The sequence below is a fragment of the Cololabis saira genome, chromosome 18 (assembly GCF_033807715.1).
Source record: "Cololabis saira isolate AMF1-May2022 chromosome 18, fColSai1.1, whole genome shotgun sequence".
Classification (NCBI taxonomy): Eukaryota; Metazoa; Chordata; class Actinopteri; order Beloniformes; family Belonidae; genus Cololabis; species Cololabis saira.
This window is the reverse complement of record NC_084604.1, coordinates 29,989,054-30,004,545: the sequence shown is the minus strand read 5'-3', so window position 1 is coordinate 30,004,545 and position 15,492 is coordinate 29,989,054. Positions and strand designations below refer to the sequence as shown.

General features: G+C 36.8%; 1 protein-coding gene across 2 annotated transcripts; it reads left to right on the top strand.

The window, feature by feature from the left end:
- Positions 1-858: 858 nt before the first annotated feature.
- On the top strand, positions 859-14,413 carry stx7l (syntaxin 7-like). Of its 2 annotated transcripts, none has more exons than XM_061707057.1 (10): positions 859-921; positions 5,106-5,198; positions 5,298-5,367; positions 6,283-6,373; positions 6,488-6,625; positions 9,336-9,376; positions 9,464-9,554; positions 9,656-9,728; positions 11,630-11,712; positions 12,931-14,413. In XM_061707057.1, the coding sequence occupies exons 2-10, from the start codon at positions 5,114-5,116 to the stop codon at positions 13,024-13,026; spliced, it is 768 nt and encodes a 255-aa protein (XP_061563041.1). In that variant the 5' UTR covers positions 859-921; positions 5,106-5,113; the 3' UTR covers positions 13,027-14,413. The 2 variants fall into 2 exon arrangements, with proteins under 2 accessions (XP_061563041.1, XP_061563042.1); XM_061707058.1 differs by lacking the exon at positions 859-921 and adding an exon at positions 928-1,203.
- The last annotated feature ends 1,079 nt before the right edge of the window (positions 14,414-15,492 follow it).

The window sequence follows — 15,492 nt, the reverse complement described above, 5'->3', positions numbered from 1 at the left end:
AGAACAATTAACATCTATATCCAGTACTGGAGTTGAGGGGGGATGAGGGGGGATGGCATCCCCCCTGAAATACAAACGGTCCAAATCATCCCCCCTGTAAAACTGCCATCCCCCCTTTCCATCCCTTATGTCATTTCATCAATGAATGTGGTTTTACTGCTATTTCAAAATTTAGAGTCATCACCAGAAAAATAACACCAGAAAAATAACTTATTTGACAATTTTCACCTGTTTCAAGTAAATTTCCACTTGAAATAAGTAGAAAAATCTGCCAGTGGGACAAGATTTATCTTCTTATTACAAGCAAAAAAATCTTGTTCCACTGGCAGATTTTTCTACTTATTTTAAGTGAAAATCTACTTGAAACAGGTGAAAGTGTTGTTTTTTCCAGTGATGAGTCTTGTTTTAAGTGTAATGAGATTTCTTTTAATAAAATGAGACATTTTAACTAGAAATAAGACAAATATTCTTGTTAAGATTTTGAGTTTTTGCAGTGATCCATTTTACTTATCCTGTGAAGGACAGAGGCATATTGATAAGTTCAGAAAACTGTTTTTTATTGTTGTGTTTTGATGTATTTGATGTAAGCCCAGTGGATATTTAAAGCTTACAGAAGGCTGCATTTAACTGCTGCTATGTCATTCCTGCAGTATTTCTGCAGGTGTTTTGGTCAGTGCTATTATTTTTAATATATTATATTATTTGTAATCAGCACAAATTATCTGTCCCTATATGATAAAATCCACCATGCCCCCTGATTTTTTTTTAAAACTCGAGTACTATATCATTCTTAGTGTTTGTATTTGTTGGTCCAGCTCCTCCAGCTGACAGACACGTCATAGCCCCGCCCACCAGACATCACGTGACAGGGGAGTTTCTGTGAATCAGGAAACACAGCGAAGCTGCGACTCTCAAAAAAAGGTAAAGTCAAAACTTTTCCACGACTGAGCCGAAAAACTATTTAGCAGGAATGACGTTGCTGCTCACATTTTAGGATGAGAAATGCGACGTGACGAAGTTTGTTTAAATCTTGCAACAAACACAAACTAAGCTGCTGTCCGGGCAACAGAGGGAAATCTCTCCCAACTTGATTTGCAATTAATGACTTCTGTAACATCAGCATGTTCGCGTTATCTGCGTAAAGTGTCCATGCAAGAAGGAAAGTTTCCACCTCGAACATAACCAGTAGCTCATAAATCATAAGTAAGTAATCATCCATCTTTTTGGTCGTTAAAGCGCCTCTGATTTCCGCATTTTTCTTGTTGGAAAAATTATTAAAAACAAGACATAAAAGTAAAAGGAGACAGTTAACATGTGCAAACTGGGGTTCTGCATTCTGTAAAAGCAAGCCATATTCTTAATGAAAGTGTGAGTTTCTTAGCAGAGGATTATTTGCATACTGAAAGACAGTTTGAGTGTTTTGAAGTCACAGGAAGTGTGCATGACTGGCCTGAGGCAGCACCTCCTGACCCAGCCCTGCTGCAGTCCATGAACAGCTTAAGTTGTATTTTAAACTGATCCACCTCAAATATGTGTGCTATATCAGACCTTCTCTGCAGCCTTCCACTGACGCTGCAATCCTTGATTGCTGTTGTGAAAATCTGACACACACTATTACTTGTAGTCCACAGAGCTTTTCAGACATGTATGGGTCAATGACGAATAAGGATTTTCAACAGGTCAATTTTAAAATAATAAAAAAAAAGAATATCTATTGCAGTAGTTCAAACATTAAGAATGTTGTGTACACATAAATTCATATAACATTTTTAAATTAAGTGATTTCAGAGTTTTTTGTCAAGATGAATTGGCACTAGCCATAAAAAAGGTCATGTGGTGCAACCATGATTCATATTAAAATAAATGAATTTCCTTAACATCTTGACAATTTTTTTTCAAGTTTTCAGTATTATACAAAAATTGATGGAGATATAAATACAAATGTGTTGCAATCTTACACACTACAAGACATTTTGGAAATCATGCCAGATAGGGCAGAAGATTGATTTAAAAACATTTAGAGTGATTTCAAAAGAAGTTTTCAAAACAAGTCATGGTTGGACGGTCGCACCACATGACATTTTGATGCTTAATACAACAACAAAATCCCAAATAACTAGTATTTTTTGTAAAATTCAAGTAAGTCCATATGTGGGACAGTTAGTTCATATATCTGGTATTTTTTGTATCCATTTAAACCTTTTTTGAATTGAAAAAAAAAATCTGTTTTTCAGAAAATATAGGCGTCATGTCATTGACCCGTATACATACTTTTGTATAACTTTCATTCACCCAACACACATTTTAAGATTTTTAACTCTTGCTGGAGAATCTGCATCCCTTTTTAGGACAGACACTTTCTAGAAAGCACGTTGATGCATAGTTTTCTTAGTCTGGCAAGGAAGAATTGATGGAAAAGAAGAGCTATGTGTGATGGTATGCAGAGGTGTCAAAAGTATTCACATTCATTACTCAGGTAGAAGTATAGATACTAGAGTTTAAAAATACTCCTGTAGAAGTTGAAGTATCAACTCAAGTTTTTTACTCAAGTAAAAGTATAAAAGTACTGGTTTCAAAACTACTTAAAGTATAAAAGTAAAAGTAATGTAAGGGAGAAAAAAGCCATTAAGGACAAAGGCCATTGAAAATGAATGCATCTTAGTATAATGCAAATATATTAAAGAACCATATATGTGTACTATTGAGCATTAACATGTGTTTCAGAGAGCAGCAGATATGATGACTAGTTGCCTATAAGTATTGTAATGGTGCAAAAAGTCAAACTTCAGAAGCATGTTATCATTTATCCTAACATTTATTGGAATGTACATCCAAGTTTAGTTGCAGGAATCTGAGGGAACGGATGTAAGAACAAAACTGGACAAGAACATCTGAGCCACAACCAAATTCACTCTATCCGGATGGAGCAATTTAACTGGATAGTTTTTTTTTAAAGGCCGAAATGAAATAGAGTAACAAGGCTGTTTTTAAAATGTAAGGAGTAAAAAGTACAGATAATTGCGTGAAAATGTAAGGAGTAAAAGTAAAAAGTCATCTGGAAAATAATTACTCCAGTGAAGTATAGATAACCAAAATTTCTATAAATAAGACAAATATTCTTGTTAAGAATATAAAGTGAAGATGAAAGGATCAGCCCCAGCATTAAAGTCACCTGGCTAATATCGGGCAGGTTTCCATGGTTGACGCTAAAGCAGTCCTCTGTGAAGCTCAGGGTGTCAGCATCTATATGCCTTTCTCATATTAGTTGAGTATTTTCTTGTGTAGTTGTTGGTCTCTGGTGCGTCTTTGGTGGGAGGTGGAAAACAAGATTTTGCCACTAAATGATTCATTAAAAAGATTAAGCCAAAATGGGGAAAAAAAAGAACCAATTACACCCGTAATACAATAACATGTTTGTTAAGCTTTTGTAGTTAGTTGAAGCATTCTTCTTTACAACATTGCTTCAGTTCATTGAGGTTTCTGGTGATCTGCTAATGCAGTTTTCCCATGGTCCCATGGTAGCATCTCAGGTGACTATTATTTTTCAGTTCTGGAAAGATTAGCAGCTGTTTGAATGTCTTCCGCTTGTTAATATTCTTTCTTAGTGTAGAACATTGAACTCCTAATTTTTTATTAATAGTTCTAAGACCCTTTCTAGATTAATGTGCAGCCACAGCTACTTCTCTTAGACCATTGCTTTCTCTCTTTGCAATGTGTTAAAGAACACCTAAGTCAGGGGTGTCGGGATCCAGTCCTCGAGGGCTGCAATCCTGCATGTTTCAGATGTTTCCCTGCTTCAGCACACCGTGATAAAAGTAGCTGTGACACCAACAGAGCTGTCCAGACCTTGATGACAAGCTGGTGACCACCATTAATTAGAATCAGGTGTGTTGATGCAAGGAGACATCTAAAACACGCAGGACACCGGCCCTCGAGGACTGGAGTTCCACACCCCTGACCTAAGTGCTCCAGATCAGCAAACTGCTGGAAACATCTGCTTTTATAGAGGTCTGGAGACACTCTGACAATCAGTTCATCAAGTTCATAAATATTACACAAGCAGTAATTGTGTGCTTTTATGATTTTTATTATATTTTTACACACTGAAAAACATTGGATTTAAAGAGGGGGTACAAACTTGTATACATGGTTGTATCTCATATGCAGAGGTGGGTAGTAATGAGTTACATTTACTCCGTTACATTTACTTGAGTACGTTTTGGGAAATATTGTACTTTTAGGAGTAGTTTTGAATCACTATACTTTTTACTTTTACTTGAGTAGATTTGTGAAGAAGAAACTGTTACTCTTACTCCGCTACATTAGGCTACGTTGAGCTGTTACTTTTCTTTTATCCTTGTATGCGTCAATCTCATGACATCACTGGGTGATTCTTTGGGAAAAATGTTTGTTTTTGCATGTTTTGTCACATTTACAAAGACTCAAACACACACAGAGTTTCTATGAGTTCATGGGCTTGTTCTAGTTCTACCTGGTTAAAAAAGAAAAGTACAAAGGCTTGAAATTTTGTGCTACTTGTGCTTAATTTATTTTTTTATTCTGTTATTATTTAATTATTTATTAAAGTACTTGAATTTACTTTAAGCTTATTTTAATGTAAGCTATTTTTTATTTTTTGTTAATTTTAATTTATTTTATTATTTTATTGATTTAATTTGCCTGAAGATGATTATTTTGTACTTTTGTCTGTTTTAATGGTTGTGTTAAAAAAATAAATCAGACGTTACTCAACAGTTACTTGAGTAGTTTTTTCACCAAGTACTTTTTTACTTTTACTCGACTAATTATTTGGATGACTACTTTTTACTTCTACTTGAGTCATATTATTCTGAAGTAACAGTACTTTTACTTGAGTACAATTTTTGGCTACTCTACCCACCTCTGCTCGTATGTATGTTAAAGCAGCCATAAATGGAAGCAAACGGACGACATATGAACAATACACCCATACAGATGGTCTGAGCGTGAGAGGCCAAAAAGTATTTTCACATGCCAGTCATGAGAGCAGTGAGCTAACCACAGTAACTCTGGTAATTAGATCTCGGCGTCACTCACTCATGAATTGTGTGGTTGTGTCCTCACAGTTTTCACCATGGCCTACCAGGCTGGGATTCAAGAGGACCCCAGCGTTTTGGTTCAGAACATCAGTTCTAATATCCAAAGCATCACACTGCTGAGTAATACTACTATTAAAATGACAACCTCTCTTGTTTATCACGGTACATCATTTTAATTATCCTCAGCAAACAATGTTTGTAACACACTTCTTTCTTCAGCCTCTGAACTGCAAAGGACAGTGTCTTCCCTGGGAACAGAGCAGGATACCAGCCAGCTGAGACAAACACTGTGAGTTATGAGGGCTTGACCTATTGTTAATCAGTATGTTAGTGTAAATACAGTCAAAGAAACTATAAATCAGCACCAGATTAACAACAGACAACCACTGATGTTCAGATGAAGTTAACCTAGGGCTGGGCGATATGGACCAAAAGTCATATCTTGATATTTTCTAGCTGAATGGCGATACTCAATATATATCGATATTTTTTCTGTGACATAATTGGGGTTTTCCCCAAAGCATTATAGCATAGCATCTCTGTTAGCTTCATTTTTTTCTGAGGCAAACCCTTAAAAAAACAGTCAGTTTTAATACAAAGCCTCGTGCCAAATGTCACACAGGTACCTTTATTAACAGAGGTCTGCACAATATCAAAATGTATAAAACAAATTAAATAAAAATAAACTGCCTGCATATATAGAATAAAAATGCTTCTTGAATAAAATAAAACAAATATCCCTTTCCTGCATAAAAATTACATTAAAATACACTGTGCAATTAATACAATGTAGACAGTAACAGGCAGACTTTTCCACTGAGGTTGACAGTTGTGCAAATAAAAAAACATTTGTGCAAATCTCAAATAAAACATTCAAGTCAATTTGTCACAAAATAAGCTATATCAAAATCATTAATTTTTTTTTTTTTTTTTTAAATCGATATAAACGATATTGTCTCGTACCATATCGCGTTTGAAAATATATCGATATATATTAAAATCTCGATATATCGCCCAGCCCTAAGTTAACCTAAATACAAACTCGCCACAGAAAGATTTCCAGATCCAGTCAACTCACACCTCACCTTTTAAAAATGTTTTTATTAGCTCATAATATTTCTGCTGTGACTACTTAGGGATTTCAGCCCTTGTGGAGGTAATTATTTAAAAGTAGAGCTGTAATTATTTTGTATTTGGTCACCAGCCAACAGAAAGTACAGCGAGGCAACCAACTGGCCAAAGAAACTGATCGACTCATCAAAGCCTTTAGTACCCTTCCCATTGGGCCCGATCAGGTAATAACTTCTACCACTTCTTCTGTAAGCTACAACTTTGTTGAAGAGGGCTACCATAGCATATTCAAGATCTGGATTAGCTGGTAATATTTTCTTTTTGTGTGTGTTTCTTAGCGGCAGAGGAAACTACAGAAAGACCGCCTGCTGAACGACTTCTCTGCCGCGTTAAACAGCTTCCAGAAGACGCAGCGGCAGGCAGCCGACAAGGAGAGGGAGTTTGTAGCCAGAGTTCGAGCCAGCTCCAGAGTGTCGGTGAGTGAATGCCCTTTTCAACTGACAGAAATGTGTGAGAGGTTGTATTATGCACAAATTCAGACTTTGATTTGCTCATCTTTTACAACCTATTCCTGTGGGGTGTAAAGCTGTTATATTCCTCCAGTCTGCATTGACAAGAACACATGTCCAATCACGAGTTTTTGACCTGTTGTTGCTTTGATAAGATATTTTCTTTTGTGTGACCATTTGAAAACAAAGGCTAAGGCAGCAAAACCAAATCACTTTGCTGCAGAGGTGTCAAAAGTATTCACATTCATTACTCAGGTAGAAGTATAGATACTAGAGTTTAAAAATACTCCTGTAGAAGTTGAAGTATCAACTCAAGTTTTTTTCTCAAGTAAAAGTATGAAAAGTACTGGTTTCAAAACTACTTAAAGTGTAAAAGTAAAAGTAATGTAAGGGGGAAAAAAGCCATTAAGGACAAAAGCCATTGAAAATGAATGCATCTTAGTATAATGCAAATATATTAAAGAACCATATATGTGTACTATTGAGCATTAACATGTGTTTCAGAGAGCAGGAGATATGATGACTAGTTGCCTATAAGTATTGTAATGGTGCAAAAAGTCAAACTTCAGAGGCATGTTATCATTTATCCTAACCTTTATTGGAATGTACATCCAAGTTTAGTTGCAGGAATCTGAGGGAACGGATGTAAGAACAAAACTGGACAAGAACATCTGAAACAACCACAACCAAATTCACTCTATCCGGATGGAGCAATTTAACTGGATAGTTTTTTTTAAAGGCCAAAATGAAATAGAGTAACAAGGCTGTTTTTAAAATGTAAGGAGTAAAAGTAAAAGTCGTCTGAAAAATAATGACTCCAGTGAAGTATAGATAACATTTCTACTTAAATAAGGTAACAAAGTATTTGTACTTCGTTACTTGACACCTCTGCTTTCCTGTCTGCAGTCAGCTTATAAGTGAGGTTAAATGCACAAGATAAATGAACGCAAGACTAGATGGACATTCCAGCAAACCGAGCGTCGAGGCTGCTGAGTTACTCCTTTCACCAACATTGTATCAAAGATGCTTTGGCACACATGGGCAGAATGAAATGTCCCTTTTTAAACATTTCTGACTCTAGCTTTCCTTTACAGTGTACTTGAACATGCTTTTGCTGGATCTGTTTATTTTTTTCAGTCACTGCAGTGCATTTGTGCATTTCTTCTGCTGCTGTCTCTCCTTAACCTCTGCCTCTGACTCACACGCTCCCCGCGTGTCTTCTCTCACGTCATCGATACATTTCCTGTTTGGGTAGCCTTTTCCTCAGCATGCTTCTCCAAAAATACCCGTCATTTATCCTGAGAACATAGGGCTGTGCGATTAATCAATTTTAAATCTAAATCGGATTTATTAATCAAGACGATGTTAAAAAAAGGAAAATCGATTTTCCTTTTTTGCAGCTGGCTGCATTACAGACAGAGCTCGTCTAGTCATCTTTGTTTGGTCAAGAAAATTGTAAATGTTGTCACTTTACTAAACTCAAGGAGGATTTACAGTATCTTTCAATTGCACTTCATTCCCAATAGGGAAATTTGTTTGCTATTTTTCTTTAAAAATAAAGATAAATATTTGAAACCATTTATTCCATTGTCTTTTGTAGTTTTACCAAAAAAATCGAAAATCGGGTTTTCAGAGAAAAAAATCGGGATTTATTTTTGTCCAAAATCGCCCAGCCCTATGAGAACATATTTAAAGTAATTCAGTCTCTTTTCTTTATTAGTTTCTTCCCAAACGGTCCAACTTGAGTTGTCCTAATGATAACCTTGTTTACATTTGACTCATTTAGCTAACCCTGAAGTGACATACACATTAGAAGCAATAGTCAATAGTCTAATTTTCAAAGGAAAGAGTACAGTTGGATCAGTTTAAGAGATACAAACTCCTTCCAGCTCCAGTGCACCTTCATCACTCCCAGTGTGACTCTTTTGTCTCCACAGTGTCTGCACTCTCTTCTCACCTTCGCCTTGCATCCTTGCCTTTTTTGCAGCACTCCCTCTTATTCCAGTACATGTTTTCCATCTTGCCTCTTTATTCCTACCCTCTACAAAGCATATCTTCATACCCCTTAGTCCTCTGAGCCTCATTATTATAAGGGTATTTGACTCTTTTGAACTCCTGAAATGATTTCTTGTGCCTCCACAAACTCTCTTGGACGTAAAAGCTCTTTTGCAAGCATCTGTTGTGAATTGTGGCTGTTATTTTAATGAAATATGCACATGTCCAGTAAGTTTTGTTGCTCTGTATTCCACCATGGTTAAAGCAGCAATAACTTGGCTTCTTTTTCTTTGCTTTGTTAAATTAGTAACAGCTGCAGATGCCAATTTAGAAGTGGAGTTTAATATAAAGCAGTCCTGTGACTCATGCAGTGCCTTTTTAATTGTGACTGTTTTGGACACAGATTCAGGTGGGAGCGCCTGCTTGCTTGGCAACACTGTTCCTTGTCGGCTTATCTCACCGCGCTGAAAAGTCTATACCTGCTGTGTTCGTTTTCATTAGTAGGAACTGTAACTTACTGCTTTGAAATGGTTTTGAAAGAACTTTTCTGAATGTGTTTGTACTATGTAACCATATTTAGACTCTGTTCTCACTGATCATTTCTGGACATGAGAAAATAACATCATCTGTGGCTAAGTTTGCAAAATTAAAGCATATAAATGTGATTGATCTTAATTATCAGGGAGGTCAGCCTGACGACAGCTTTGGACATGCTCCTCCAAGGCAAGTCCCTGATCTTTATCATTCTTTCTACTCTCATTGTTTATAGCCACAGTTTTTGAGTTACTTTTACTGCATGTGTTCTTGCAGTTACTCCCAGATGCAGGATCAGACTGAGGCCATCACTGAAGAAGACCTGAGGCTGATCCAGGAGAGAGAGTTGGGCATCCGGCAGCTGGAGGTAGAAATCAGGGTCACATGTCCCCAGCAGATCTCTTCAGTTCTGTGTGATGTCCACCTTACGTGTGCCCTCCCCATTTCTCTTTATGCTCGTGGATTTAGTCTGACATCACAGACATAAATGACATCTTTAAAGACCTGGGCATGATGGTCCATGAGCAGGGAACCATGATAGGTGAGTGTCCTTCAGTGCTCTTCTACAGCTCAGTTATGAGTTTGTTTTAGGGCTGGGTATCGATTCAAATGTCAAGAATCGATTTGATTCCGATTCTTAATATTCAGAATCGATTATCATGATTCGATTCGATCCGATTCGATATTGATTTGGCTTAGTGTTATTTAAAATGTTTTTTGAGCTGTTGCCTGAATTATATGACTGTAAAATAACTAGTGAAATAATAATTTCACAATAATTATTGTGAAATAACTAAGAAATAAATAACTCAAACAGGCCTTTCAATATCCATTTAAAGTGCAAAAAAGAAAGAAATTGCAACAGTTCATGCAGTAAACAAATCATTTTAGCTTATCTAATTTATTCTGTCACCACGCACACATATTGCCATGAAGCACCTGGCATTTTTCAGAAGTGTCATGACAAACTGTGTGTCCGACTACTGGGATTAAAGTTCACCTGTGGAAAATGATGGGGGGGAAAAAAAAATCGATCTTTAGACATAAGAATCGATTTTTAGGAATTAATATGAGAATCGTTTTGGAATCGGAAAATCGATTTTTTTTCAACACAGGCCTAGTTTGTTTATACCTTCATGAGCAATAGGAAGGAAATCGGTGTCTTCATGTGAGTAGCAAGCGCTTCTTTGCATGTTTTATACTCCATTAATAACAACAACCACAAATTAAATTACTCATTTTGCACCTCGTTGTGATAATATTTTCATGACTGATTATAGATGTGTACGAACAGCAAGTATCCATGTATAGCTTCAAAACACATTCACTCACTAATTTCCTTACGTAAAGTTGATATAGATTCAAATTTTGGGGGGCTTGATTACATATCCACATGAGTCCACGTGGACCTGACAAACTAGAAAGTTTACATGACAAGAACCCCTGCATAGACACCGATGTCTTGGTCTTGAACTGAGAAAAAACAAGAGAGGAGACCGCACACTTTTGCTCCCCAGTGCAGATTTATTTAGCACATCAAACGTGACGTTTCGAGTGCATTTTGCTCTTCTTCAGACTGAAGACTGTCTGGTCTCCTCTCTTGTTTTTTTCCCGTATCTATGCTTTGAGACCAGCACCTGTTGAGCTATTGGATGTGCGTGACCTATTTTACCCTTTGGTCTTGAACTGACCCAGAGGATCCCGAACAGTCAGTACGTTTACACGCACTAACAGAAAGTCGAATTGTTGCCTTAATCCGACCGATACCGGATTTTTAAAAGCCATATATAATGCCTACATTAGCCGGGCTGAAGTCGAACCCAACTGAAGCTCTTGAGATCGAGCTTTTAGTTCCAGATAATGCTCCTAATTCAAAGCCAGAATATCAACACAGTAGGAGAAGAAGAAGACAAACAACAAAGAAGGAACCGGAAGAATGCCAATGCAAAAGTGCGTGTGGCGCCACGGAGTTGAACGCACCTCACTCAATAATCGATTGTCTCACGCATCTATACTTAGATTTCTCTGAAACTCCAGTTTAATCCTTAGCTAGATTGTTGCCAATAGCTTGATTTAGATGTGCATGTAACCACACTGAGTGTAAACAGCACAAATCAAACAGATCTATTCACATGTGAGTCATTTAGCAGGTTGGATTTGTTTTGCAGGAAACCTCAGTATCAGCAGTCATGAATCACCAGTATGAGTCAGTCTTGATCAATTGAAGTGACAGTGGTGAATAAAGAACTTTGATATGACCCTCAAGGTTTGTCTGAGTGTATATCAAAACAAACAACTGAAGAAAGTAGCTGCAGTGTCAGAATAGTCAGGAGTCTTAAAGTCCAAGCCAAAGACTTGAATCAATATTGTGTCCTTATCTAATACCACATATAAAACCCAATCTCACCAGTAATATCTGTGTTTTCCTGTTATGTTCTGCAGACAGTATAGAAGCCAATGTGGAGAACGCAGATGTCAACGTGCAGAATGCCACACAGCAACTGTCACAAGCTGCAAACTACCAGGTAAAATATAATATTCCAGAAAGAAGAGATACAACTGGCTTCCATAAGCCTTTGAAGGAAGTTTGGTGGTTTTAAAAAAAAAAGCCCTTCTCTTTTTAAAGCAGAATGTGTGTGTGTGTCTCTCCACCTGCCAGCACACACATCAATTTGTCGACTAACTTTCTTTCATAAATAAGGGTAGAAAATAAAAGAAGAAGCTGAGTCACAATGTGAGCTTATTCATGTTTAGAGTGTGAGTCACTTGAAAACAACTTATGCTGCAGCTTGTGTGAAGCAATTCAGCAGAGGTGGAAAAAGTACAAAAATATTGTACTTAAGTAAAAGTACAGATTTTCTGCTTGAAAATTACTTAAGTAAAAGTAAAAAGTACCCATTAAGAACATTACTTAAGTAAAAGTATAAAAGTACCTCAAATTAAATATAATAAAGTACATGGTGTAAAATGTACTTAAGTACAAAAGTACAAAGTACAAAATTCAAAGTACCGGTACAAAATTATTTTCAAAAGGATTGCAAAGAAATAAAATCCCAACATTGTCATGCTGTCGAAAGTGGCTTTATTCCAAGAATTTGCTTACAACTCTAAATAATGGTGATATTATTCTGACCCCTTTAGCGTTTGTCTCCATTACCCAATTTTAATTTCTCCCTTTGCTCATCACTGCTGCTGTACCCCATTGACCCGCTGACAGGTCCACCCCCAGCCTGTAGTATGCAGTGACAACATTAAGCAACCCCAGCTGAAGGAGGATGAAGGAGAATCTTGAATTGATTTATGGTTCCGCGTTAAATCGACGCACACCTTACGCCGTAGGCTACGGCGTAAGGTGTGCGTCGCCGCGTACCCTACGCCGTAGCTCTGCGTCGGTGTAACGCGGAACCATAAATCAGCCCCCGCTGTGCTGTTCTCACCGCAATAGCCTACATTTTCATTTACTGTAAGACTTTAATTTGTAGCGAGTAACAACGTGTCCAATTTTAAATATAGCGGCTTAAAAGTAAGATTTTTTTTTTTTTCCTTGAAAATGTAACGAAGTAAAAGTACAGAAAAATGAAAGTATCAATAAAAGTAAAAATTTTCAAAAATCTTACTTAAGTACAGTAACAAAGTACTTGTACATCGTTACTTTACACCACTACAGTTCAGGGCTTTCAATTTCAGAAGATGTATATATTTTTTACTTGGAAAAAACTGTCCTTTTTTCCTTTTTCCTTTAGCGGAGCTCGCGGAAGAAGATGTGCATCCTGATGGTACTGTTGGCCGTTGTTGCTGTTGTAATTGGACTTATCATTTGGGGCGCTCTTAAGCAATGAAGTCCTCCTCCTCACCTCCGGTTTGGTCATCAGCCTGGACAACGCGTCTCTGGCGTTCCTCGTCTCCTCTCATCCTACTTTAACAGGGATGTAATTGAGTTTTTCTGTCTTTCTTTGATTTGATCATTATTTTTTACACGACGTAGTTCTTGCTGTCAGGACTGGACACTCCTTTACTGTGAAGAAAAAAGTAGCGCTGCTTGCTTTAATGGGATCAGCTTTAATTAAATTAGCTTTGCTCCTGTTAGGAACGGTCTACTTTAAGATCAGAAGAGGAGTCATTACAGGTGAACGGCTCCATTCACTGCTCTTTGTTTCCCAAACAACATTCAGTCTCTCTAGTGAGCTGAAATGGTAAATACAACAGCGCGGGCGGTTTGTGGAGGAAGGTTAGAGGTGATTGTCCGTCTGTCTGCTGCAGCTGCTTCCTGTTATCTGTTTAGATATGAAAAGTCCACATGTTGGGTCAAGTGCAGCATGAAGCGTGGCTTTAAACACACAAAAGCTGGCCATGGTCCATAGTACATCACCAGCTCATAACTGTGCAGCGATTCAAGAGACAAAAGCCTTTTTATGATGCGCATCTATCTTATTTTAAATTGTTATTAATCACCAGTCAGTTAGAATTATAAATCCATATTTAGACACAGGGTGTCTTATAGCAATCTGACATAATCCCCATCTAAGTCCTGTGATGCACCAGCAGCCAATTATTTCAAGAAAAAAAGGAAAAAGAGGAAGATATTACCATTAAATTATGCCTTGTGCTTCCTTTTTTTTCTTTTTTTTTTTTAAATTGATTATCAAACGAAAAATATATATCCATAACATGTACATGTAAGGGGTCAGGTACTTCCTGGAGTTGTTCCTGGTTTTTGTTCACCAACTGTGTTGTTATTTATGTAAGGCTCCTGAACACATTTTCAATCGGTTTTGTTAATTACACCTCATTAAAGATCATCAGTGTTAATGTTGTTGATGATGAGGAAATTCTGACGGTGCTTGTTAAGTATGAGCTGCGTGTTAATCATTAGTGGGAAGAGACTACTGTCACAGTTTTTTGTGACTGAAGAGATTATTATTCATTGATTATTAGTTGTATCATAAGTTTGAAGATAACAAACGTTATACCCCAAATCAGTGTAAAGTACAGGCAAACACTAATAATGCTGCGGTCACAACAACTTGACTCAAATCTGAAATGATCACTCATGTTTTTAAGACGGATATTTAACTGCATGAAATTTGATAAATAAATCACTGAACCTTGAAGAGTGGTTGTCATGTTTACGTGGTTATGTCATATTGAAAATACTGTAACAATACACCATTAATTTGGAAATGTTGACAATGCTACTTTAAGTGAAGATGGTCTTATTTCTATAATTTAATGGCCTATCTATAATTTAATGTTTTATTCCTGCAGTTTGAATAGCATAAATACAATTGTTATTGTCTAAAATGCAAAAAAAAAAAAAAAAAAATCTGTAATTTCTAAATTTGTGACATAAACATGATTTACTGTGTCTTCAATGAAAAGCATCCTTATTTTATTTGAAATATTTTGATGAATCTAGTATTTGACACCAGCAGCACGCTGCAAAAAAGCTCTGAGATGTTTTGGATTAAACTTTATTTTCATTCTTTAATTCTTTGAATCTTAAGAGTTCAGCTGCTCAGCAGCCTGTAATTTCCAGTTCTCATCTTCATAATGCAGCATGCATTTACATGAACTGAGGTCATGCAGAATGAGCATTGTCTTGGTGAAATAGACAAAGGCCCTACAGGAAAAGGCACTGCTGAGTCTTTCTGAATTTGAAACGGTCTGTAGTGAAGTATTTAAGTTGCCCACACCATGAGCTGCGATGGACATGCACATCTTCACAGATGCAGGATTTTTCACTTTTTGCTGATAACAGTTTGACTAGGGGTTTATTTTTATTTTTTTAATTTTTATTTTTTATTAAAACTTGGTTCTGAGCATAGAATCTGCATCAAATGTTTTTCTGTCCATAAGAAATGCACAAGAAGACATTGGAATTTGATGAACTTTCTCCCAATGTTTACATTGGTCATGCTGGTATGATGTTTATTTTTGTTTTGTTTTTTCATGCAGTGCCAGCTGATGGCAATGATCCCAGGTCCTATGTATCCAACAATGGGTTCTGTCCTTGCTCCTTGCTCCATCTGCTGAGGTTTCCCCAGATTACCTGTGAGGCTTGTGTTGATACAAAGCAGTCTATAGACTATTATAAAGCTTTGTTATGCACTACCGACATTGAAAGATTAAATTTTTTTTTTTTTTATCTTATCTGATCTATCTTAACGTATCCTTCCTTAAAAATACAGCACCTTTGATAGCATTTTTGAACTGAATGTGGTCTAAAGTGGCCTCAGTAGTCTAAAACAAGTCGGAAGTCCAGCGTTGTTCTCTTCCCGTCACTTCATCTGCTAAAGCTGGTGTGA